At 34.8% G+C, this 28000-nt stretch overlaps 1 protein-coding gene and 1 long non-coding RNA gene across 3 annotated transcripts in view; both read left to right on the top strand.

The window, feature by feature from the left end:
- The first annotated feature begins 248 nt into the window (after nt 1-248).
- Nucleotides 249-28000, top strand: part of LOC136028310 (uncharacterized) — a 232305-nt gene continuing 204553 nt past the window's right edge. Inside the window, exon 1 of the long non-coding RNA XR_010617807.1 lies at nt 249-1191. This is a non-coding gene — a long non-coding RNA (uncharacterized LOC136028310). The remainder of the gene's footprint in view (nt 1192-28000) is intronic.
- The window catches only part of LOC136028308 (lysine--tRNA ligase-like), a 58463-nt gene continuing 39529 nt past the window's right edge, over nt 9067-28000 (top strand). The window contains exons 1-2 of one of the 2 annotated variants that reach the window (XM_065706069.1): nt 9067-9087; nt 12522-12682. In XM_065706069.1, coding sequence (XP_065562141.1) covers nt 9082-9087; nt 12522-12682 — 167 coding nt within the window. In that variant the 5' untranslated portion in view covers nt 9067-9081. Of the gene's footprint in view, nt 9088-12521; nt 12683-19568; nt 19673-28000 lie in introns of those variants that run through there. The other variant, XM_065706070.1, reaches the window with a different exon arrangement.

Below are 28000 nucleotides of genomic sequence, written 5' to 3' on the forward strand. Positions count from 1 at the left end.
TGGAACACCAAATGAAAGAGTGGTATAGAGCTATTCTGTGAGATCTGTTCTTTCTACTTTTCTATATGTATTCATCTTCTGTATTCAACTTTCATTTTCTAATATGTATTCCCCAACGCCTAGTTGGTGGGGGCGCTTCACGCCCCCCAAGCCCCCCCCCCCCCCGCGCGCGTAAGTCGTTACGTGCCATATTAATTACGCGCCATTGTAGTTGTGTTCCTGTGTCCCACGTGTGAATATATATCTATATATATAAAAATAAGTTGTCTGTCTGTGGATGGATGGATGGATGTGTGGATGGATGGATCAGGTGACGTCACCTGAAAAAACTGGATTAGGTGACGTCAAAACTGAAAAAACTAAAAAAAGGCAAAAACTACAAAAAAAACTAAAAACTAATAAAAAAAATAAAAAAGCTAAAAAACTAAAAAAACTATAAAGGTAAAAACCAATAAAAAACTAAAAAAAAAACTGAAAAAACTAAAAAAAGGCAAAAACTACAAAAAAAAACTAAAAACTAATAAAAAAAGTAAAAAAGCTAAAAAACTAAAAAAACTAAAAAAACTAAAAAAAGGTAAAAAACTAAAAAAAATAAAAAATAAAAAAAAACTAAAAAAAAAGGAAAAAACTGAAAAATAAGCTAAAATAAAGGTAAAAACCAATAAAAAACTAAAAAAAAAAGGAAAAAACTAATAAATGACGACACTCAAAGAGAAAGCGACCAGGACAAAAGGAATGTTCGATTAGCAATCAACAAAGCACCGGGACACAGGGAGTATAAATGACGACCAGGACATAAGTAAAAAAAAAAAACTATCTATATATATAAAAATAAGTTGTCTGTGGATCTGTGGATCGTGGATCAGGTGACGTCACCTGAAAAAACTGGATCAGGTGACGTCAAAACTGAAAAAACTAAAAAAAGGCAAAAACTACAAAAAAAACTAAAAACTAATAAAAAAAATAAAAAAGCTAAAAAACTAAATAAACTAAAAAAAGGCAAAAACTACAAAAAAAACTAAAAACTAATAAAAAAGCTAAAAAACTAAAAAAACTAAAAAAAAGGCAAAAACTACAAAAAAAATAAAAACTAATAAAAAAAATAAAAAAGCTAAAAAACTAAAAAAACTAAAAAAACTAAAAAAAGGTAAAAAACTAAAAAAACTAAAAACTAAAAAAAAACTAAAAAAGGTAAAAACTAAAAGAACTAAAAAAGAAAAAAATAAGGAATATAAATGACGACCGGGACACAGGGACACAACTACAACGGGGACACCGGGGGAAACAGGGGGATGTAAATGACGACCGGGACACCGGGACAGGGAATGGTCGATTAGCAATCACCATCAACAAAGCTCAAGGGCAATCATTAGAATCATGAGGTATAGATCTGAATACAGATTGTTTTCCCATGGACCATTATATGTTGCATGTTCAAGAGTCGGTAAACCTGACAATCTATTTATATGCAAAGACAATGGGACAGCAAAGAATGTTGTATATTCGCAAGTTTTACGTAGTTAAAACCATATATATATATCTATCTATATTCACAGGTGGGACATAGGGACACAACTACAATGGCGCGTAACTATTATGGCGCGTAACGACTTACGCGCGCGGGGGGGCTTGGGGGGGGCGCGAAGCGCCCCCACCAACTAGGTGTTGGGGTGGCGCGAAGCGCCACCCCAACAGCTAGTATATATATATATATATATATATATATATATATATATATATATATATATATATATATATATATATTAAACTACGTAAAACTTGCTAATATACAAAATTCTTGGCTGTCCCATTGTCTGTGCATATAAATAGATTGTCAGGTTTACTGACTCTTGAACATGCAACATATAATTGTCCATGGGAAAAACAATCTGTATTCAGATCTATACCTCATTATTGTAATGATCGACTTGGGCTTTGTTGATGGTGATTGCTAATTGAACATTCCCTGTGTCCCCGTCGTCATTTATATATTCTCCTGTGCCCCCCAGTGTCCCCGTTGTTGTTTTTTCCCTGTGTCCCGACCGTCATTTGTGTCCCGGTGTCCCAGTCTGTAACTTCTCTTTGAGTGTCGCGGTCGTCATTTATATTCCCTGTGTCCCAGTCGTCATTTTTGTCCCGGTCGTCATTTGTGTTCTGGTGTCCCGGGCTGTAATTTCTCTTTGAGTGTCCTGGTCGTCATTTATATTCCCTGTGTCCCGGTCGTCATTTGTTTCCCGGTGCTTTGTTGATGGTGACTGCTAATCGAACATTCCTTGTGTCCCGGTCGATTTCTCTTTTAGTGTCCCGGTCGTCATTTATGTTCCCTATGTTTCAGTGTCCTGGTCGTCATTTGTGTCCCGATGTCCCGGTCTGTAATTTCATCAGTCGACAGACATGACGTCAGTCGACACACAAACATGACGTCACTCGACAGACACACAGACAACTTATTTTTATATATATAGATAGATAGATGTGTTCCGGTCGTCATTTGTGTACCGGTGCTTTGTTGATGGTGATTGCTAGTCGAACATTCCTTGTGTCCTGGTCGCTTTCTTTTTGAGTGTCCTGGTCGTCATACATATTCCCTATGTCCTGGTGTCCGGGTCCTCATTTGTCTCCCGATGTCCCGGTCTGTAATTTCGTCAGTCGACAAACATGACGTCAGTCGACACACAAACATGACAAGACACATAGACAACTTATTTTTATATATATAGATAGATAGATGTATCCCAGTCGTCATTTGTGTCCCGGTGCTTTGTTGATGGTGATTGCTAATCGAACATTTCTTGTGTCCCGGTCGCTTTCTCTTTGAGTGTCCTGGTCGTCATTTATATTCCCTACTAGCTGTTGGGGTGGCGCTTCGCACCACCACACCACCTAGTTGGTGGGGCACTTCGCGCCCCCCAAGCCCCCCGCGCGCGTAAGTCGTTACGCGCCATATTAGTTACGCGCCATTTTAGCTTTGTCCCTGTGTCCCACCTGTTAATAGAGATAGATTTATATATATGTTGCATATAAATAGATTGTCAGGTTTACTGACTCTTGAACATGCAACATATAATTGTTCATGGGAAAAACAATCCATATTCAGATCTATACCTCATTATTCTAACGATGTGTCCCTGTGTCCCGGTCGTCATTTATATTCCCTGTGTCCCGGTCGTCATTTGTGTCCCGGTGTCCCAGTTTGTAATTTCTCTTTGAGCGTCCCGGTCGTCATTTATATTACCTGTGTCCCGGTCGTCATTTATGTCCCGGTCTGTAATTTCTATTCGAACAATGCCTGTGTTCCGATCGTCATTTATATTCCCTGTGTCCCGGTCGTCATTTGTGTCCCGGTTTCCCAGTATGTAATTTCATTAATTGACAAACATGACGTCAGTCGACAAACAACTTCATGACGCATACAGCTCAATTCTTATAATGACGTCAGTCGACAAACATGACGTCAGTCGACACACAAACATGACGTCACTCGACACACACACATACACAGACAACTTATTTTTATATATATAGAAGATAGATGTCCCGGTGTCCCGGTCGTCATTTGTGTCCCGATGTCCCGGTCTGTAATTTCGTCAGTCGACAAACATGACGTCAGTCGACACACAAACACGACGTCACTCGACACACAGACACACAGAAAACTCATTTATATATATATATAGATTTCAAACATTAATAGAGCCTTATAAAAATAAAAAGACCCGAAATTGGTAAAATATTAACTTTTTTTTAACCATCTCTAACTCATATACGATTATCACAATTAAAAAGAACCCGAATCGCAGAATTTTGGAGAGCACATAATGACTTCAAATGTGTTTGAAAAGTAGATGGCCACACCGAACAACGATAAACCTAATAAAGATGGACAATAGAAAAACACATCAATCTAAGCATACTAACTGGGAAAAAAAAATTCAACTTTCTGAGAATCCCTACATTCCAAGCAATTTTAGATGATATATAATGTATGTATTTTGAGAAACTAAGATTCTCATCAACTATTACTCCAAGACATTTCACAGACGGTACATGCACAATACGTTAAGATCCGACATTTAAATCCTTCACCAAGGATAATAATCGGGTGATCTAGAAAAAAATTACCCAAAGAGATTTCTTAAAATTTACCTTTAGATGATTAACCATCATACACTTTTCTATCCTTGATATGTTATCTCTTGTCATAGTTAATAGTTCACTTTCTGTTCTTGCTGCCACCGTAAGACATGTATCATCCGCAAACAGCAATAAAGCTTGATTAGGATCCTTTGACCCTTGATTTGGACCCTTTCAACATCAATATGCAGCCCACCAAGTGCTAAGCATAAGTCATTTACATATATCGCAAACAATAGTGGTCCCAAGGGGGATCCCTATGGGACTCAACATCTTACTTTATAATCTATTGATGGACCTCCAATTTCACAAAAAGAACTCGATCAATTAATATCAACTTTGCTCTTTTGGGGTCAAAATTGCAGTTCGGTACCATGAATGGTAGAAAACACCATATAGCTGTGAAACAACTCTTTTGGTTGCTTAAATGGGGCACTAGAACTTTAATTTCTTTTCGATTGAGCCATCCCCCGATTTTCTAGGATCTTTGGTTCCACACGGTAACCGATGGGAAAATAAATACATCTGTAACCGTCCTTCCCGAAAAAAAAGCAGTATTTTTCTAGATAGGGTTGTCGAATATTCTGGATTTTTCAATTTATGATTTTCATTAAGATCACTTGACTCCCATGGGTGGTGTTTCCCCCATTTCCAAAAATTAGGCAATTTTTTGCCTAATCAAACAGTTCGTGGTAACGAACTGTAGTAAGGAGCGACCCGGCTAAATATTAACCGAAACTCTAAAAAATTGAATTTTAATACCAATAGTTACATCAAAAGAATCGCAATTTAATGCTGATTTTAAATATTTTAGTTTCATCAAGAATAGTCACCGATCAAAATTTACGAGCCTGAGAAAATTTGCCTCATTTTAGAAAATAGGGGGAAACATCCCCTAAAAGTCATACAGGCTCAGGCTCAGCGATTCAGAGAACCTTGTTGCAGAAGTTTCAAGCCCCTATCTACAAAAATGTGAAATTTCGCATTTTCTGCCAGAAGACAAATCACGGATGCGTGTTTATTTGTTGTTTTTTTTTTTTTTTTCTAAGGGCGATCGTATCGACTCACTGGTCCTAGAATGTCGCAAAATGGTTCATTCTAACGGAAATTAAAAGTTCTAGTGCCTTTTTAAAGTGACCAAAAATTTTGAGAGCACCTAGGCCCCCTCCCACGTTAATTTTTTCCCCAAGGTCACCGGATCAAAATTCTGAGATAACCATTTTATTCACCATAGTCATAAAACGTAATAACTATGTCTTTGGGGATGACTTACTCCTCCGCAATCCCCGTGGGAGGGGCTGCAAAGTTACAAACTTTGACCTGTGTTTACATATAGTAATGGTTACTGGGAAGTGTACAGACGTTTTCAGGGGATTTTTCTGGTTTAGGGGGAGAGTTGAGGGGGGGAGGAGGGTTACGTGGGAGATTCGTTCCATGGAGTAACTGCTCTTGGGGGAAGAGACTTTCAATTGAGGGGGCGCAGGATTTTCTAGCATTATTTAAAAAACAACAAAGAAATAAACATGAAAAGTTTTTTTCTACTGAAAGTGAGGAGCAGCATTAAAACTTAAAACGAACAGAAATTATTATGCATATGAGGGGTTTACCTCCTCAGAATACGTCGCTCTTTATGTTAAAGTCTTCTTAGTAATTTCAACTATTTATTCTATGGCCTTTGTTATTCAGGAGTCATTCTTAAGGAATTGGGACAAAATTTAAGATATGGTGTAAAGAGCAAGGTATCGACGAAGGGTGAGCCCCCTCATATACGCAATAAAAACATACGAATATAGAAGTCTGCTACGTAAGTTAATTCGTAAGTTATATATTTTTTTTTTTACTTATGAAAACGTTAGTAGAAAATTAAAAGTTCTAGTTGCCTTTTTAAGTAATCAAAAAATTGGAGGGCAACTAAACCTCCTCCCTCGCTCCTTTTTTCTCAAAATCTTCCGATTAATTGCAATTAATTAATATGCAAATTTTGTTTTAATTATTTATTTGCGGAGAGCCAAGATCAAAACATGCAATAATTCAAAAACGTCCAGAAATTAAATAAACAAAAAGTTTTTTTAAATGAAAGTAAGGAGCAACATTAAAACTTCAAACGAACAGAAATTACTCCACATACAAAAGGGGATTTTCCTCCTCAACGCCCCGCTCTTTACGCTAAAGTTTCTTACTGTTTTAAAAAGTCGCTTTTTTTTAAAGTGACTCTTTTAAGAGAAATTAAATAAAAAAAACTAATTTTTTTTAGCTGAAAGTAAGGAGCAACATTAAAACTTAAAACGAACAGAAATTACTCCGTATATGAAATGACATGTCCCCTCCGCAATCCCTCGCTCTTTACGCTAAAGCTTTTAATTGTTTTAAAAAGTAGAATTGTGGCAAAGAGTCAAACTTTAGCGTAAAGAGCGAGGGATTGCGGAGGGGACAACTCATTTCATATACGGAGTAATTCCTGTTCGTTTTAAGTTTTAATGTTGCTCCTTACTTTCAGCTAAAAAAAATTCGTTTTTTTTTATTTAATTTCTGAACGTTTTTGAAGTAATGCATGTTTGGTTTTGGCTCTCCGCACATAAATTATTAAAATGAAATTTGTATATTAATTCTTTTTTTGACTAAATGGCTTTCTCTTAGTTTTGATCAGGCGATTTTGAGAAATAAGGGGTGGAGAAGGAGGCCTAGTTGCCCTCCAATTTTTCGGTTACTTAAAAAGGCAACTAGAACTTTTAATTTTTAACGAACGTTTTTATTAGTAAAAATATACTAAAAATACTTTAGCATAAACAGCAAGGTATTTATCTCCTCTTAAATACCTCGCTCTTTATGCTAAAATATTTTTAGAACCCCTCATATGCGTAATAATCTCTGTTCGTTTTAAGTTTCAATGCTACTTCTTCCTTTCATTTGAAAAAAAACGTTTTCATGTTTATTTTTCATTGTTTTCTTATAGTAATGCTAGAGAATCCTGTGCCCTTTTCATTGAATTTTTCTTCCCCCATGACAGATTCCTCCAAGAAAAGATCCTCCAACATAGCCCCCTCTCCTCAGCCCCACCCCAAACAAAATAAAATCCCCCTGAAAACGTCTGTATACTTCCCAATAACCATTACTATATGTAAACACTGGCCAAAGTTTGTAACTTGCAGCCCCTCCCCCAGGGATTGTGGGGGAGTAAGTCATCCCCAAAGACATAGTTATTATGGTTTTCGATTATTTTGAACAAAATGGCTATCTCAAAATTTTGATCCGTTGACTTTGGGAAAAAAATGAGCGTGGGAGGGGGCCTAGATGCCCTCCAATTTTTTTGGTCACTTAAAAAGGGCACTAGGACTTTTCATTTTCGTAAGAATGAGCCCTCTTACGAGATTCTAGGACCACTTGGTCGATACGATGACCCCTGGGGAAAAAAAAAAAAACAAATAAACACGCACCCGTGATTTGTCTTCTGGCAAAAAATACAAAATTCTACATTTTTGTAGATAGGAGCTTGAAACTTCTACAGTAGGGTTCTCTGATACGCTGAATCTGATGGTGACATTTTCGTTAAGATCCTACGACTTTTAGGGGATGTTTCCCTCTATTTTCAAAAATCAGGCAAATTTTCTCAGGCACGTAACTTTTGATGGGTAAGACTAAACTTGATGAAACTTATATATTTAAAATCAGTATTAAAATGCGATTCTTTTGATGTAGCTATTGATATCAAAATTCAATTTTTTAGAGTTTTGGTTACTATTGAGCCGGGTCGCTCCTTACTACAGTTCGTTACCACGAACTGTTTGAAAAGAGTCAAACTTTAGCGTAAACAGCGGAGCGTTGAGGAGGAAAAGTTCCTTTCATATACGGAGTAATTTCTGTTTGTTTTAAGTTTTAATGTTACTCCTTACTTTAATTTAAAAAACTTGTTTTTTTTGGTTTAAGTAAATGTAAAAAAAAAGATTAAACTCGAAAAACTTGAAAATTATAAATTCGGAATAAAACTAAAAGAGAATTTATTTGATGTATGTAGTGTTATCGAAGCACCTTTTTTCTAGATTTCCGATTGCTATTAGCCCTGGTCGCTCTGCACTCACATTTAGTTATTACAAGCTGCATAATAAGTTGCTATCAAAATTTTTATCTCAAATACTTGTTACTAGAAGTTTAATTCACTCCTTAATTACAGTTCGTTGTCACATAACTTTTCAGTTTATAAAATCAAACAGTTCGTGGTAACGAACTGTAGTAAGGAGCGACCCGGCTCAATAGTAACCAAAACTCTAAAAAATTGAATTTTGATATCAATAGCTACATCAAAAGAATCGCATTTTAATACTGATTTTAAATATATAAGTTTCATCAAGTTTAGTCTTACCCATCAAAAGTTACGAGCCTGAGAATAAATATCTGAGATTAATATCAAATATTTAATTAAAATATACTTAGATCGTTGTTTTTCACTCTCAAAATAAACAAATCACAACCAATTCCACAGAGCCAAACTGGTTTTTATCAAATAATTCTTTCAATTCTTTAATGTGTTCTGTTTGACAGAAAAGACCCAAATATATTCCACAGGGGTATTTTCCAAAGGCGAAGAGGGGGGGGGGAGTTAAACGTCGACTCTAGGGAAACTCCCTGTTCAAGAACTTCAGTCAATACAAGCTTATGATAATAACAAAGGTTTATGGAAATTTCTCTAATTGTCTTAGTTTTAATTATTTCTTTGCTAAAACTTGTTTATTTAGGTAAAAACTTGATGATAAACTTGTGATCTTGATTGTAAAAAACACTACTTTAAAAAAATTGTTATTTCAAATGACATCAGCTGTTATAGTTTATTCAGCAAGTCAATATTTGAATAAATCAGACGTTTAAATGCCTCACGACAGTCTAGTAGATGCGTCTCTGTCATTGTGCCAAAAGCGATCTGGTTCGATCCCAGTTGTCGTGAGGAAATCAATTATGAAAGTGAGTTTCTAATCAATTTTTTGTTTTTATTTTTGCAACAAGTTTTCTTAAATCTAGAAAGAGCAATTTAACGTAATAATTATAAGATATTGTTCGGAACATACTCATGCAAGAATTGAACGATTTCTTCTTTGAAAATTTATAAAATTGAAGCCAAATATTTTTTCCCCATAAGAAAAGAAATAACCGAAAACCTCATAAGTGACCGAAACTAAAAGGAACAGAATCTTAATAACAATGAACATATTAAATAATCAAATATTGAAGATTATTTAAAATACATGCATTTCATCAAGCTTAATGTGACCCATCAACACTACCCGCCTGAGAAAAATTTCCCTGATTTTCGAAAGGGGGGAGAGACTCCCTAAAACTCAATCTCCTTTTCATCCCACCTCCTGGGGTTGTTCATCCCCTCTCCTGCTGAAAATTCCCAGCCCATCAGTAAATTCCATATACTTCCCAATAACAAAAACTTTATGTGAAAAATGGACGTTATGCGTAACTTGCAGCCCGTTTCTCATGGTCAAGTCATCCCCAAATGCATATTTATGGAGTCTTTCAACTATGCTGAACAAAATGGTTGTCTGAAATTTTTTGACTGGATGTCTGCAAAAAAGGGGACTTATTTTTTTTTATTTAATTATTTATTTATAGTATTAAACATTATTAACAAAATGATTAAACATTATTAAACATTATAAACAAAATGGCTGTCTGAAAAATTTTGACTGGATGTCTTTGCAAAAAATGGGACTTATTTTATTTTTATTTAATTACTTATTTATAGTTTTAAACATTATTTAGAACTTCTGATTTCTGTTCGAATGAGCTCTCTCCCGATCTTCAAGGACCATTGGCTTGGTACGCTCACCCCTGAAAAAAAAAACGCATCTGTGGTCTTTCTTTTGGCAAAAAGTACAAAATTCCATATATCTGTAGATAAGAGCATGAAACCTCTATAGTAGGGTTTTCTGATATGCTGAATCTAAGGTCTGATTTTCATTAAGATCGTTTGATATTATCCTTGCCCCCCTCTTTTAGATAAACAGAAAAATATTCTCAGACTCGTAGCTTTTGATGGGTAATATTAAACTTAAAGAATTATATATATTTAGAATCAGTATAAAAGACAATTCGTTTTATGTATCTATTGAGTTCCTGCTGTTACCGGGCCTAGTCGCTCCTTATTTACAGTTTCTTATTCACGAACTGCTTGGGATAAAGAATAAGAGTAAAAACAAAAACTCAAAAAAGTTATATTGTCGAGGAGAAACAATACAAAACATACTTAATTAACTTAAGAAATCAGTAAACCTTGAAAAGGAAACTATCAAAGATAAAGAAACAACTACGAAACAAAGAAGAAAAAGTATGAATTTTAGCTAACTATCAAAATTGCGACACAAAACACGATATAAAACTCGTTTTATTCCACCCAGATAAGCTGTAAATTGAAGTGATTATTGGAAATTTTTTGCTTGTCTCTTTTTGGAGGTGACCCTGGTTAAGCTGTGGCAGGGAGGGAAATCCGTGTCTAAAAATTACGTCAAAGCCTTTCGACAAATACTTATAATAGCCTCACTTCTTTTATTTAGTGTGACCAAATCTGCCTTATTTGAAAAATGAATTCAAGGGCCGATTTGAACTCTGTAGAGAAGAGGAACAGTCAGCGTAATCTCTTCTTCTTCAAACATCTTAACATCTATCTGAATCAAGTTTGATGTCGAGGAGTGAAGACTTGTGCCCTAATTGTGCCGTTTGGGACTTTGATCTCGTTGAATCTTCTCTGAGGAGCATGGGAAGCGGGAGAGCTGTTAAATAATTTCCATCAACGTCTCTACCAGAAGGAAAATTTGGGTCTCTACCCAACTGGGTGGGAAGATGGAGTCATATCCTTGTTTCACTTTGTGATGTCTGGAAAATAACCTCTCTTATAGGGGAATAACTAAATTCTAGTCATCAAGGCGTTCACCAAAATGGGTTGTTGTATCCCAACCAAAGTTAGCCAGAATTTAAATTCATTGACCTTGTAAAATCTTCCCAGATTTCAAATTATTTGCAACACCTGGGGGGGAAGAAGGTTGGGGTGTGCTTCTGAATTTTCATTGTGAGTACATCTATCAGAAGAGGCATCTGATTCGAGCCAAAGTAGGGCTCGAATAGCTCACAGCAGAGCTAAGCTAAAAGCTGTGTCTTTGTATGGTTTCGGCATGATGCCGAAACGATACTCACCTGGGCATGCCTATTGGAGCAAACCTGAAAGAAACTGTAAACCTTGGCTATGAAAAATTTTGCTACTAAGATCCAGGCTGCGCATGCATCCATGGCTTCAAGCTTTTTGTATCTGAGTAGAGTTCACCGTTCTCAGTTACATAACAGCCTAACAGTTTCTCATTTACTTGCTCTTGCTCCAGTTTGGTCTTTTTTTAATTGTGGTAAGAGAAAGCAAGCTTATCACCTTTATTTTAAATTTGCAAAGTATTTAATGGACCTTCCAACTTGGACAAGTAACTCTTTTCTGCAAAGATCAATCGGTAAACCCAGCTGGGATTATTGAGAAGCGCATTTGTGATTTCTCTACTGAATGTCAGAAGTCTTCCCATCTTTGGCCATTTCTGTTTTTATTTTCTTCATTTTTACTCTGTCTTTTTCTGGGCTCTGCCCAGTTTTTTTGTGATGGGCTATAAATAAAATGATGATGATGTTGATGCAACCTTTTTTTGCTGGGGGGACACCAAAATCTGTCTATCAGTTAAAATATTAGGTGGGTCTGCGGTATTTGTTTAATCAATTCACCGGCATCCTTAAAAAGAGGTTCTTGGATCTCAGTTTGATATTGTACTGGATAATGGCGAAGACTTTTCATGTGTCTTTAGAGAGTCCGTGTTCAATCCGAAAGATATTTTCATTAATGTTGCTTCGAAATTGCGACCCTTGGCTCACAGTTGATGCCAAACTTCATGCGGCTTTGCCATCAAAGGTCTTGTGTATTTCTGTCAATATGATACTTCGAAAAAAGTTGTCAGTCCGTTTCAAAAGTTTGAATGAAGGTTTTGATTTAACTAATTAATTTAAGTGACTAATTTAGTTAGTTTAATTTGAATGTTTGATCAACGACGTAAATTGCTGGAAACCAAAATTTGTTTTCTCGGGCACCTTGTCATAGGAAGCAGGGATAAAAATAAGGCTGGCAACGGGATTTGATGTGCTTTTTGTTTCTATTCATTTACCCTTATCTGTTGACTCAATTTGCAATATCTTTTCAGATATGAATACCCTTGATTTTTTTTTCACGAAATTACTGAAATAAAAATTAATTTTGGATCAGTAAATAATACTTTCTTATTAAAGTCATTGCCAGTTCTTTTTTTACTAATATTTGATATTAGGATTAAATTTTTTCACCCCATAATTGACTGTTTTTATTTTAGCTGCTTTTTCCTCTGCAATTTACGGGTTTTATGAACAAAGTTGATGTAGATGCATCTGTTGATGGTGGTCGACCGACCGGACAAGTGGGTGCAGTTCGTGTGGCAGTTTCTCGTGCACTGCGCTCATTTGTGGGTAAAGACATGCTTGAAAATGAGAATAGGTAAGATCCATGCTTGAATACCTGCATACGTACAAGGAGTAATAAATTTTATAAGAAAAATAGGTATTAATCAAACTTTATAAAATGTGTCGTCGCGTAATAAGGTACTTACGTTTTATAGAGATCACACTCAACCTCTTGATCCGAGTAAAACCCTTTTCTTTGTTTGCATTCGGAGATAATTAGCGCAGTCTCAGTGAAATAAACCGCTTTGCAGGTATATTTTAATTAAATACTTAATACACAGAATTGGTTAGGTTACATATTTAATATATTTTGTTCTGTTCGGTCCGCTTTCCACAATTCTCTGTTGTAGTTTCCATAATTTTGTTGCTAAATTATTCTATTTTCATCATATTTTAGTATACATCATTATGATTAACCTAACTTCACCCTTTTGGTGTTGCCGCTATGACATGTAAGTACACGTATTAAATTATACAATACAAAATTAGAGGGCCGGCATTTACCATTCCCCCGGGAACCTTTCCTTGCGAAAAATTATCCCCCACCCCACGTAAAATACCCCCCCCCCCCGGAAAATACCCATCCCACCGTTGAAAATAAGGTTTTCTAAATTTGAGATTTTTATTTGAAGTCTGTTTTTTATTTTCCTTAAGGAGAGGAATTTTGCTTCTTCTGTATTAAACACCTTTTACTCAAGTTTACGCTGTGTAAAACTCGAGAATAAGTTGGTTTTCTTCGTTAGTTTCTTTCAGCTTAATACAAGGCAAGACAAAGGCAAGTGACAGAATTGATGGGAAATGTATAATTTGGGCTATATAATATATAACAGATAGTAATTGTTAATGGGAAACATAAGGAACAAGTTTTTAAATAAAAGTAAAGAGTCTCTTTAAACCAAAAATGAGCTTAAATAAATTCAAGTGATATTCAAAGCGAAAACTATGGAGTTTAATAGAAAAAAAGATATTTTTTTTCCCGAAATAGACTATATCAATAAAAAAAACAGAAATTAATTTTTAAAAAAGTTTTTCCACAAAACAAGTATGTCAAAAAATTGTAAAGAGCTCCATAAGCCAAAAATGTAGAAATAAACTTAATTAATTTTCCAAGCAAAAAACTGCCACAAGTTACAATTAGTAAATGAATTCAACCCAAAACGACCAAAAATTACAATAAATAACCGAGTCAATCTCAAAACGAGCCAAAACTATCATGAGTAGGGCTGACGGCCACGACACCTTCTCAAGACCAGATCATAATTTACGCTTTACTGAAAACAAAATATATTTTAAATGTTTTCATTTTGTGACTTAAATAAATAAAGAAGTATTAATACTATAAGAAATAAAATTGCTATCATTGATGAAGTAGAGTTGTAAAAATTTATGATTCTCGCCTCAGAATGGTAGAAGGGACCCTGACCTATGTTAAATTTGCCCTTTTACTTTGAAAGTAGTCATAAATTGATCTTGATTTTCTATTTGGGCTCCAAATGACGTCATTTGGAAACATGAGATATATATTCTGATGTTTAACAAAAAACACTTAGATTCTCACGTAGTTCTAGTAAGCAAAGTCTTCAATGGCTCTGATGGTGCAGCCAGTTGAGGAAGTTTAACTTTTCCTGAAATTGAATACATGTTGCGAAATTTATCCTGACGTTGAAAGGACTATCGTTTCCCAATAGTCCCAATTTTTCACAAATACATCGTTTATATGTATGGAGAGATTGAATCAGAACGTTTGCTATTTATCCGTCTGAATCAGACCAAACTCCGCTTTGAACAATACATTCATTTGCGAGATGCAGTTGTAAATGACGATAATACCACTAATGTTGGAAGGTTAACGCATGAATATGCTCAAGATGCAATTGCGTATGTTTGTCTCTATGGTCGTCCAGATTTATTTATTACATTTACATGTAATCAATCTTCGGACGAGATATAGCAGCTTTTCCTTCAAGGACAATCGGCAGTTCATAGACATGACATTACGGCCCGTGTCTTCCGACAAAAGTTGAAATCACTGATAAACTACATAGTAAAACTTAAAGTGTTTGGGTCAGTGCGATGCTGGATGTACTCAGTGGAATGGCAAAAACGAGGATTGCCACACGCACATATTTTAATCTAGCTACATGATAAAATTACTTACAATGAAATTGACGATGTGATTTCCACTGAAGTACCTGATGAAAATATCGATAAGGGCTTATATGATATTGTGGTAAGAAACATGATACATGGACCTTGCGGTGCAATGAAAGAAAAATCACCATACATGACCAAAGGAAGGTGCAAAGAGCAATATCCTCGACTTTTAGTACCCAACACAATTACCGGCAACGATGGTTACCCACAATATAGAAGAAGATATACTGAAGATGGTGGTAAAACAGCAATAATAAAAAAGCATAACGGTACCAGCATCGAAGTAGATAACCAGTAAGTTGTTCCATACTCACCTTTATTATCAAAAACATTTAAAGCTCACATAAACGTTGAATACTGTAACTCAGTAAAGGCAATCAAATACATATATAAATACGTCAACAAAGGCAGAAACATAGCAGTTTTTGGCTTGCTGTCCGAAATCAGTTATATCGATGAAATCGTACAATATCAGGCTGGAAGAAAAAATAAGCAGTAATGAAGCTGTTTGGCGAATTCTTTAATTTCCGATACATGAACGAAGTCCAGCTGTTGTTCACTTATCGGTACATTTGCAGAATGGTCAACGTGTTTATTTTTTAGAGTCCAACGTGCAACAAAGAGCCCAGAATCCACCAGATACATCGTTAATTGCTTTCTTTTTGTTATGTCAAAATGATTCTTTTGCAAAAAAAACTGCTGTATACTGAAGTACCTTCGTTATACATTTGGAATACTAAAAAGAAATCTTTTGAACGTCGAAAAAAGGGTAATTCAGTTAACGGCCAACCTACCATCTTCAAAGATACCGCGATAGGAAGACTCTATACCATTCACCCCAATCAACTTGAATGCTTCTTTCTCCGCCTGCTTTTGGTGAATATATCCGGTCCAACATCCTTTGAGTATTAGAGAACTGTAAACGGTACTAAACATCAGGGCTTCTTAAACTGTGGGTCGCGACCCCCAGGGGGGTCGTGAGACTACTGAAGGGGGGTCGCAAAGATCTGATACTTTTCAACCATTACAAATAAAATTTTTAAATTAGTATACACACTACTTACAAATATAAATACCAATAAAAATCATACAAAATACTATTGTAGTTTTATTATAACTTTTTTTTTGAAAAAAGTGGCAATGCAAAACTGTTATGTAGGGGCCATAAATGAAAATATGGAAGTAGCATTTAAAATAATAAATACAACGTGCTCCTCGATTTTCAACTGAACGTTTGACATTGATGTCTGGTCGCCGGGGTCGGTATTTGCAAGAAAACTTAGTGATTATAAGTACACAGACGCCGCGTCATCTTACAGCTTACACATACTGTTTGTACTTCAGTTTGGACTCAGCCTTGTCTTCGTAGTGACATGTGTGTATTTACTGTGTAATTTTCAGTTGGTATTTTTAATTATTACGTTTAAGTTCAACTACATTTTGTTTAATTATTTATTATTATTTAACCATCATGGATAAATGGCTGACGGCGTGGCGTAAGTCTGCCACGCCGTCACAACCAAGTTGCAGTGCTTCAAATCCGACTTCTAGCAAAATAAAAAAAGAATACATGACGAATCATATTTGCAGTATGGCTTCACATGGTCTTCTCACAACAATAAAGAACAACCAGTGTGCTTAATTTGCAAAGAAGTTTTGGCTGCAGAAAGCATGAAACCGTCAAAACTGCAACGACATTTGAATACTAAACATGCAACGTTGTCAAAAAAGCCAATAGAATATTTTCAGCGTCTTTTGCAAACATCAAATAAAGAAAAGAGCACTTTGGAGAAGTATGTTACTTTGAATGATAAACATCTATTGGCATCGTATGAAGTTTCGTATTTGATAGCAAAAACGAAAAAGCCTTTTACTATTGGAGAGCAACTTTTACTACTTGCAGCTATAAGAATGTCTGAAATTGTTCATGGAAAACAGTATGCTGCTGAAATTAGTAAAATTCCATTATCAAATGACACTGTGTGAAAAAGAATTTCAGACAAAAGAATTTCAATACAACTGGACGAGTCGACAGACATTTCAAAAATGGCACAGTTGTTACTTTTTGTAAGATATATTTATGAGGGAAGCATTCATGAAGATATACTGTTTTGTCGTCCTCTGGAAGGTCATACTCGTGGAAAAGATATATAAAAAAAGTAAATGAGTTTTTTTGAGAAAAAAGGATTAAACTGGAAAAATTGTGTTCGTGTGTGCACGGACGGTGCTGCAGCAATGACCGGACAAGATCTTGGTTTTACAGCATTTGTTAAAGCTGGAAATGATCATATTACATTTACACATTGTATGATTCACCGAGAGGCACTTGTTGTTAAAAAATTGCACCAGAAATAAACACTGTGTTTTTTGATGCAGTCAAAATCATTAACTTTATTAAAAGTCGAGCACTTAATAGTCGACTGTTTAAAAATTTGTGCATTTATATGGATTCGGATTATACAAGCTTATTGCTACATGCTGAAGTTAGGTGGCTATCAAGAGATTGAAGAGGTCTTATATTTCTAACAAAGCAGAATTCTAATTTGGCCGATTATTTTCACGATAATTTGTGGCTTCTCAAGCTATGCTATTTGGCAGATATTTTTGATAAAATCAATGATATGAATTTATCAAAGTAGGGAGTCTGCGTTAATATGTTTATGTTAAAAAATAAGGTTGAGGCCTTTGTTAAAAAAAATTCTTATTTGGAAGAACACAGTGGAAAGTGGATCGCTCGAAATGTTTCCATTTACTGACGAGTATATAATTAGTAACAATATTTCGAAAAAGATACTCCTATAACAAAAATTATAGTTAATCATTTGAAGGATATGGAAGTTTACATGCATAGGTATTTTCCCAATGATATCGATACACAATAATGGACTTGCAATCCATTTTTAATTGAAATGGAATAAATTAATTTTTTAAACTTAAAAGCACAAGAAGAATTTGCCGAATTAACAAGTGATACTACCTTGCGACTCGGATTTTCTCAAGTGCCTATGCGTGAATTTTGGATAGAAATCAAATCAGAATATCCCCTACTATCGGAAATGGCAATGAACAAATTACTGCCATTTTGTACAACATATTTATGTGAATCAGCCTTTTCTACATTAACTTACATAAAAACAAAATACCGTTCAACTTTAATAAACGTTGAAAATTTATTACGATCTGCACTAACTCAAATTGAGCCTAGATTTAATTATAGATTTAATTATAAATCTGCCGACACGGCTAAATTGCTCTCGCTCCCTCTTTTCCTTCAGTAGCATATCAGATCTTGAGCAAAATTTTGCCGACCATTTCCCGCAGTGATATCGAAAAGCGGGTGAAACGCGCTTGGCTTGGAACGTGCTTCACATCCTTTTCACCTGGCTTTCGCCAACGTGTTTGGTAACGCTACTCTCACAAAAATACACAGCCACAGCGTTATTTCATGAAAACATTAATGTATTCATGAGATCAATTAAGTAGAAGATCAAACTTGATAAGGAGAAAAATATTGACCAGACAAATACCACTTGTTCTGTATAAAGCTAATTTATTCTTCAAAAACAAAGAAATGTCAAATTTTTTGCAAATAGTGACAAGAAAAAATATCGTATGTGCTTAATAAAATGCTGAAATAAAAAAGAAGAAGCACAGAAAACCAAAGAAAAAGGACTTTGGGTGTCAAGAATAGCTATGGTTTTTGAGGAAAATCCGTTTCACGCTGACCACTCTTTCTTCTGAGAAGAGGTCGACGGCGTCTATAAATTTTCAGTTACCAGTTGCTTTTTCTCTGCCTTAGTTCTGAAAATGCAATTCCTATTATTTCAGTAGAATTCTGAGCCATATCAATGGTTTTTTTCTTCAAAATTTAAAAAAAGTATTTGCATCAAGCAGTTCATGGTGTAACAAACTATAGTAAGGAGCAGTCCAGCTCAATAGTAAACAAAACTCTAAAAAATGGACAATAGTTACATGAAAAGAATTAAATTTTAAAGCTGCTTTTAATAGCGCGTTTACACGGAGAGGAAAACTTGACGGGAATCCTGTCTCGGAAACAGGATTTATGTTTACACACAGAGGGAAAAGTGGGAAAAGATTCTTGTTCTTTTGGCAGATAATTTGAAAATTTTGTAAGCATGGATGTGTAAGCATTCAGCTGTTCTGAAATCTCAGCCCAAAGCAAGTCTTTTAGCTTTGTTTTTTTGTAGTCTTGGTGATCAGTGTCATAAATACAATGCTTTTCCTGCACCAAACAGATTAAATCAGTAATTTTGGGATGATTCATTACTGACATGTTATTTGTTTGTCGGCCAAAATCAACAAAACTGTAAATATTCTCGTTCTTCTTGCCTACACATCAAGCAGAATTGGTCAAAAACGGTCTCGCTGAAAGGAATCCTTGCTGGTCGCTAGACTTTTTTTCTACCCGGATTCACGAACGGAATCCTTTCAAGTGGTCCTGAATTCCTTTGTCCGCGACGGGAATTCTCGTCCGTGTAAACGCGCTATAAAAGAACAACTAAGCAACGTATGAAAACACAAGAACAAGAAAAGATAAAACCAAAGAAATCTTTCTCGTTCACTTCGAAAAAAAGTTTGCTTTATGTCAAACTAAAGAGTAATTTACAATATCACAGTTTGTTTTTGTAGAATACAAGACACGCTGTAAACTTTCAAAAGATAGTACTTTTTTGGTTACTCTGCTTAACACCATCGATTTCGATCGAACGGCCTCCCCAGTGTAGAACCATATGAGAACTGTCTGATAACGAAGTTCTAAAATAAATCCTTTCAACATTTGTAGAAGAATCTAATCTTGCATCAGCAAAAATTTAAAAATGGCGGAGAAATGTGAAAACCTTTCAAAAAAGTGAGGTTTATTTCATTTTAAACTAATTTATTGATCAGTCCATCTATTTAAAGGCTAAGACTTGTTATTGAATCATCTTGATCAAGTGCAAGAGTCAATTATTGACATAAGAATCTTATGTTTTTAATTTGATACACGTCCTTGCTGGTCTAGTTTGCTTTGAAAATGCTAATTTTTTTTTACCACTTCTTTGTTTTGTCACTCAAGAAACAAGACACGAAAATTATTTGATTTTGTGAAAGTGTTGAATCAGTTTGGAGGAAATTCATGTTTTAATTTAGTGTTGCCTGCAAAAGTCTGTGTTTCTACTGGAGAATCTTTGTGTTCTGCTCATAAGCTTTCTCAAAGAAACTTTCACATTGCAGCTATTGGATGCTCTAAGATAAAATGGAAAAGGTGTGAGCCAATTTTGTTAAATCACTAAGTTTATATTCTTACAAATTAGGATGTTTAAAGTTGTTAGCCTCTGGAGCCTTGTCTAGGATAATACATTTGGTACTAAGGCGTTGCCTAATCTTATGTGTTTCCCCCTCACTTAGCAACGTTTGGTAAAAAATTGGTAAAATTATAGTTAAGTGACTTCTTGCTATTTTGGAAAGGGTTTATGTTAGGAAAATGAAACTTTCAGTACCCACCTCCACTCCTTCTCCTTCTAGAGGGCCCTGAAACTTGCCTACGTGACAGGTTGAAATTTTTATGAAACAACATTTTACCTTAATTTTCAGTTACTAGTTGCCTTTTCTCTGCGTTTAGTTCTGAAAATGCAATTCCTGTTATTTTAGTAGAATTCTGAGTCATATTAATGTTTTTTTCTTCAAAATTTAGGAAATGTATTTGTATATCTTTAAAACCTTATAAAATGGAATTAAGCAAAGTTATGAAGCTGAAAAAAATTTTGGGTAAAATTCTAGTTAATTGAATTCTTGCTATCTTGAAAAGGGTTTAGGTTAAGAAAATGAAACTTTCAGAGATGAATCTACAGGCTAAAGTATGTCACAGGAAGGTATTTTAAAGTACCCACCTCCACTCCTTCTCCCTCTAGAGGGCCCTGAAATTTGCCTACATGGCAGGTCTATACCTATTGAAATTTTGACAAAACAACCTTTTACCTTAATTTTCAGTTACTAGTTGCTTTTTCTCTGCTTTTAGTTCTGAAAAATGCAATTGCTGTTGTTTGAATAGAATTTTGAGCCATATCAATGTTTTTTTTTTTCAAAATTTAGGAAATGTATTTGCATATCTTTAAAACCTTACAGAATAGAATTGGGTAAAATTCTAATTAATTGACTTCTTGTTATCTCAGAAAGAGTTTAGGTTAGGAAAATGAAAGTTTCAGGGATGAATCTACAGACTAAAGTTTATGTCCTGGGAAGGTATTTTAAAGCAACTAACTCCACTCCTTCTCCCTCTAGGGGACCTTGACCTTTGATGACCTTTAAAAATATGTGTGTTATAAAAGTGAAACCTTGCAAAGTAGATCTTCTGCTGAATTGAAGTACAACAAAATTGTTGTCAGCTTCATAACTTTGCTCAATCCCATTTTATAAGGTTTTAAAGATATGCAATTACATTTCCTAAAATTTTGAAAAAAACATTGACAAGGCTCCAAATTCCACTCAAATAACAGGGATTGCATTTTCAGGAAAAAGGCACAGAAAAAGCAAATAGTAACTGAAAATTAAGATAAAAGGTTGTTTTGTCAAAATTTCAATAGGTATAGACCTGTCATCTAGGCAAATTTCTGGGCCCTCTAGAGGAAGAAGGAGTGGAGATGGGTACTTTAACATACCTTCCCAGGACATACTTTAGCCTGTAGATCCATCCCTGAAAGTTTCATTTTCCTAACCTAAACTCATTCCAAGATAGCAACAAGTCAATTAACTAGAATTTTACCTAGAATTGAGCAAGGTTTTGAAGCTGAAAACAATTTTGTTGTACTTCAATTAAGCAGAAGATCTATTTTGCAAGGTTTCACTTTTATAACACATATTTTTAAAGGTCATCAAAGGTCAGGGTCCTATAGAGGGAGAAGGAGTGGATGTCACTTCAAAATACCTCCCCTGGACATACTTTAGTCTGTAGATTCATCCCTGAAAATTTCATTTTCCTAACCTAAACCTTTTCTGAGATAGCAAGAAGTCAATTAACTAGAATTTTAACAGAAAATTAATGCATCACTTGAAGTCCTTTCTGTTTTATTGTTTAATTGTTGCTTCCAAGGAAAATTCTTTATTGACCCCTGAAGCATCCTTGTGTAGAGCATCTCACTGTTGGGTGTGAGATCACTGTTGGGTGTGTTGGGTGACACAATTAGTGGGTGTGATGGGGTGTGGTGTCCTGCTGGTACTTCCATTCCACATTACTCCACTCTAAATCATCTGTATTTTTGAAAGAATTTATTGATTTACCAGTGACAGTCTCATTGGAAAAACTGTTACAAGTTTGGACAGCACATACTGAGTAAAAGTTTGTCCTCTCTCTATGTCTGGAGGGCTCCTGTTGCAGCTTTGTTGAGTGGCCTCTTGTCATGGTGGCAAGGGAGGAAGTAAAAATAGAGTAAGCTATGCTATTTTGGTTCATTTTCTCAATAAAAATGACATCTCTATCTATAGCTTATTTAAAAGAACATCTTCTGAGCAATAGAAACAGAAAAAATAAATATCAAGAAAAAGTATGACATTTAGAATATTATTTATGAGTTTTAACTCTTACAGGATCATATTGTTACAATTCAATGCCTTTGGGATTTGTACCTTGTGAATAACTTTTGAATCCATTTCTTAGGGATAGTCTCTTTTTTGTGTGATGAGTGTCTAGCTAAATAAGGAAAAATCCTATGGAGTTGCTAGTCACTGGTGATGTGGATCCATTGGATTCAATTGTATCCCCCTCTGTCATTCATAGTTTAATAGACCAACTCTTGTCAACATAAATATTAAAGACACCAATAGAGGGAGCAATGACAGAAATATCTAAAAGATTATTCATAGGGACAATCATTCTATTATAGAAGTAGTATTTCTAAACTCTGGTTGCTACCCCCTTCCAGGACAACTCATATTATCTTTAGAAAGAGCAAAAAAGGCATGGAATTATTTATTTGTGGTAAAAGTAAAAACTTAGCCAAATATCTAGAATGGGCTCAGGTTTCTATTCTTTACCTTAAATTGCAGCTTGGAGTGATATAAGGATTATCCATCCTTGTGATGCTCTAAGAGAAAAAGAATTTGTTTGGTGTTAGACTCTTTAGACTCTTGTGGAGGATTCTGCAGCTTCCCAATTGTAAAGGAACTCCTGGCAGAGCTAGTCCTTATCAAGGTGGAAATTGAACATGTCAGTTGAAGTAGCAGAAACTGTTTCTTCAGAGAGCTGGTTCCACATATTGATGATTCTTTGGCTGAAGAAGTGGCTTCTATGTCTACTCGTGGAATGCTGCATGGAGAGCTTCAAAGAATATCCTCTAGTACCAGAATGCAAGGGCTGTGCAAAGAGACTGAGAAGGGTATTCTTAGAGAGGATTTTTTTGGTTAAAATAATGTCACCCCTTTTCCATCAGTATGTTAACGTTGGCAGCTTCAAACAATGTAGTCTTTCTTTGTATGGAAATTTATTCATGTTGCTAACCATCTTAGTGGCACAACACTGGACATCCTCAAGCAACTTCTTTTCTTTAACATCTCTAACATACTAACATATCTTGGCTGAGATGTTAGATATTTGGGACTTGCTGATGGTTTGGACTAGGCTAGTTAACATCAACTAAGTGCAGTCTAACAAAACATTTAAGCATAAACAAAAGTTATCATTACATTCTAGCCTATACAATTATACTGGTACACAACACTTGCCTTAGATTAAATGTCTCCATGAAACTCTGTCCTATTATTTAGATACTCTGAATAAAAATCTAATGCATGACCACATCCAAAGGGAATAGGCTAATGAGATGAAATTTTTTTTTTCCTGTTGAAGGGATTTTTGCCATCTTGGGAAGCAATTTAATTAGGAAAATCAAACTGTCAGGAATGAATCTACAATCTAAAAAATACATTGGGAAGGTAAAAAAAAGTTTTCACCTTACTTTAGTGTTATGCTTTTTTCAACTGCTCTAGCTTTTGCCTTTTATTTCAATAGGATTTTAAGCCACACAAAGACATTTTGCTAAATTTAAGAAGTAGATTTACAAAATTTTTAAACCTATTGTATCAGGTATAAACAAGATATAAGACTCAACAACCCTTTTATTGTGTCTCACTTGGGCAGTATATCTATTTTGCAAAGTTTAACTTTTGTTACACAGCAATTCTAAAAGGTGATCACAAGCCAGTGCACTTTGGGGTAGAGAAAGAGTAAAGGCAGGCAATTTAAAATATCTTCCTGTGGGTTACTAACGGCCTTGAATCTATTTCTGATTTTCATTTACCTTGCTCAACTTCTTTCCAAGATGAACAGAATCCCCTAATCTAGAAGTTTACCAATGAAAATAGTCTAAGTCAATTCTCTATAAATACTATTTCCAAATATCATGATCACTCTACTGGTAATGTGTCCCCTCCCACCTTGATACCTCCTGATATCAAACAGTTTGTGGTAACAAACTGTAGTAAGGAGCGACCTGGTTCAATAGTAACCAAAACTCTAAAAAATTGAATTTTGATATCAATAGCTACATCAAAAGAATTGCATTTTAATGCTGATTTTAAATATATAAGTTTCATCAAGTTTAGTCTTACCCATCAAAAGTTACGAGCCTGAGAAAATTTGCCGTATTTAGGAAAATAGGGGAAAACACCCCCTAAAAGTTTTAAGATTTTAACGAAAATGACACCATCAGATTCAGCGTATCTGAGAACCCTACTGTAGAAGTTTCAAGCTCCTATCTACAAAAATGTGGAATTTTGTATTTTTTGCCAGAAGCCAAATCATGGGTGCATGTTTTTTTTTTTTTTTCCCAGGGGTCATTGTATCGACCAAGTGGTCCTAGAATGTCGCAAGAGGGCTCATTCTAACGGAAATGAAAAGTTCTAGTGCCCTTTTTAAGTGACCAAAAAAATTGGAGGGCATCTAGGTCCCCTCCCACGCTCGCTTTTTTCCCAAAGTCAACAGATCAAAATTTTGAGATAGCCATTCTGTTCAGCATAGTCAAAAACCATAATAACTATGTCTTTGGGGATGACTTACTCCCCCATAATCCCTGGGGGAGGGGCTGCAAGTTACAAACTTTGACCAGTGTTTACATATAGTAATGGTTATTGGGAAGTTTACAGACGTTTTCAGGGGGATTTTATTTTGTTTGGGGGTGGGGATAAGGAGAGGGGGCTATGTTGGAGGATCTTTCATTGGAGGAATCTGTCATGGGGGAAGAAAAATTCAATGACAAGGGCGCAGGATTCTCTAGCATTACTATTAAGAAAACAATGAAAAATAAACATGAGAAGGTTTTTTAAATGAAAGGAAGAGGTTGCATTGAAACTTAAAACGAACAGAGATTATTACGCATATGAGGGGTTCTAAAAATACTTTAGCATAAAGAGCGAGGTATTTAGTTGGAGATAAATATCTTGCTCTTTATGCTAAAGTATTGTTAGTAATTTCAACTATTTATTCTATGGCCTTTCTGATTCAGGGGTCATTCTTAAAGAATTTGGGCAAAACTTACGATTTAGTGTAAAGAGCAAGGTATTAACAAGGGTACAAACCCCTTTGTATATATAATAAAAATATAAGGTTATGAAAGTTTGTTATGTAAGTTAATTCTTAAGTTACATATATTTTTTACTAATAAAAACGTTCGTTAAAAATTAAAAGTTCTAGTTGCCTTTTTAAGTAACCAAAAAATTGGAGGGCAACTAGGCCTCCTTCTCCACCCCTTACATCTCAAAATCGTCTGATCAAAACTAAAAGAAAGCCATTTAGCCAAAAAAGAATTAATATACAAATTTCATTTTAATAATTTATGTGCATTGAGCCAAAACCAAACATGCATTAATTCAAAAAACGTTCAGAAATTACATAAAAAAACTAATTTTTTAGCTGAAAATAAGGAGCGACATTAAAACTTAAAACGAACAGAAATTACTCTGTATATGAAATGAGTTGTCCCCTCCGCAATCCCTCGCTCGTTACGCTAAAGTTTGACTCTTTGCCACAATTCTACGTTTTAAAACAATTAAAAGCTTTAGCGTAAAAAAAATTAAACAGAAAGTAAGGAGCGACATTAAAACTTAAAGCAAACAAAATTAATCCGTAAATGAAAGAGGTTGTCCCCTGTGCAACTCCTCACTCTTTACACTAAAGTTTTTTTTTTTTTTTTTTTAAAGTACTGCTGGAAAATAAAAATATGCATTACTTAAAAAATGTTCCAAAATTAAATAAAAAAAAACAAGTTTTTTAAACTGCAAGTAAGGAGCGACATTAAAACTTAAAACGCACAGAAATTACTTTGTATATGAAAGGGGCTGCTTCCTCATCAACGCCCCGCTCTTTACGCTAAAGTTTGACTCTTTCTCTCAACTCTTCTTTTTATAACAGTAAAAAACTTTAACGTAAAGAGCGCAGCGTTGATGAGGAAGCAGCCCCTTTTATATACAAAGTAATTTCTGTGCGTTTTAAGTTTTAATGTCGCTCCTTACTTGCAGTTTAAAAAACTTGTTTTTGTTTATTTAATAGCCTTAAATGGTGTATTTCTTCATTGTCTTTCATCTCATGATGTACCATGTCTGTTAAAATGGGTTCCTTGTGCTATTGATATGTGAAAACCATTCTACCCAAGTGATTGTAATAGAATAGTTAGATAAACACTAACTAAAATCATTTAGAAATGTCAAGAAGAACAGAAAAAAACATGACAGTGTGACCAATAGAAATATTCTACATATTATAAAGCAAGAATTCCATTGTTTTAGTGTTCTTCTTTCAGTTTTTTTCTTGTATATGCTTGGCTATTTTAGCACTTTATCTAGGACCATCAGAGGGGGGTTTACATTTTTAGAAAGCAATCATGTTATTTATAAAAGCATGAAATAAAGAATCTACTGATGTTACTTTTATTTATTCTTTTCTGCACATTTCCTTGAAATTTTATCATGCACTAGATATTTTCCATGCTGTGTTCTAACTTTGAGATTTCATGTCCAAAATTAGGCAGCATTTTCTAAGCATAGGTTTATGCCTACCGAGAATTTGTTATTAGTTGTCCAGCTTTAAGCTTATCATACCCCACCCCTAGATTCAGGCAGCTACAATTTTAAGCAAAAACTTTTCTTTTGGCTTTGGTCAGATTGTATCTAAAGTTAATGCACCATAACCATCCAACAGCTTTTAAAACTATTTTAAGTGATAAATTAAAAAAATAATCCTCTGAAAAAATGATGCTTCCTTCCTTATAACCACAAGGGTTACAAGTTGTGATGCAGACTTATCTAGTGGTTCTTAGTTGTGTTTGTTCTGAATTATTACATCTTGTTCAAGTTTACTAAATAGATACAGCTGGAAAAATGTCCTTAAAGGAGTTTGGCAATAGAGTTGTCACTGGTCCTGTGGCCAGATTTCTACAGACAACTCAATAGGGCATCCTTATAGTGGTTCTGAAGTTCAAGCAATATGTACTACCAGAAGTAGGTCTCTGTGTGAAATCTAGCAGAAACTATTCTAAAGATTTTCTAAAGTAATAATATTGTTGCTATACCCTACTGTGGTTATTGTGTGTAATAGACTTTCATTGAATTTTAAGTCAAAATATCTTTTTTTCTTAGATGAACTTTGGGTTGAGGGCCAAGAAAAACATAAAAATAACGGTTCTTCTCTAATTCTTCTGTAATTCATGCTGAAAATGGCTAGTTCTCAATGGATGGAAGCAGTTGCCCATTTTCAGTCACAGTAGTACAATGTTACTCATTTCTTAAACTCAGTCACATTTCTTGTGGTCTTCAGGTTTCACAAAGTGACTTACTCTGCATTTTATTTCTGTGGAACATACACAAAGAATTGTTAGACAAATCTTAAATTTTGAATTTCTTTTGTAAAAATCTTTCTAAGAATACAGCACACTATTTGTAGACATTTTGAAAATGACAAGTACATTATGTAGCAATTGTATCTGAAAAAAACCAGGCCACCAACTTGCAGAAGTTTTTGTTCTACTTCCTAGCTTGAGTTTTTTTTTTTTTTTTTTTTTGTAATGATGTTGATGAATGAATCTCACCAATTTTAAATTATCTTAATTAATTGCCTTGATCCATCTGAGAGCTTTAAGGTCTTCCAGACCTGTAGTGCTCTTGAGTTGATGACTGCCAGTCAAACCTCAACTGCTTCTTCTCCTGCTCTTTG

The sequence above is a fragment of the Artemia franciscana genome, chromosome 6, assembly GCF_032884065.1.
Source record: "Artemia franciscana chromosome 6, ASM3288406v1, whole genome shotgun sequence".
In the NCBI taxonomy this organism is placed as follows: Eukaryota; Metazoa; Arthropoda; class Branchiopoda; order Anostraca; family Artemiidae; genus Artemia; species Artemia franciscana.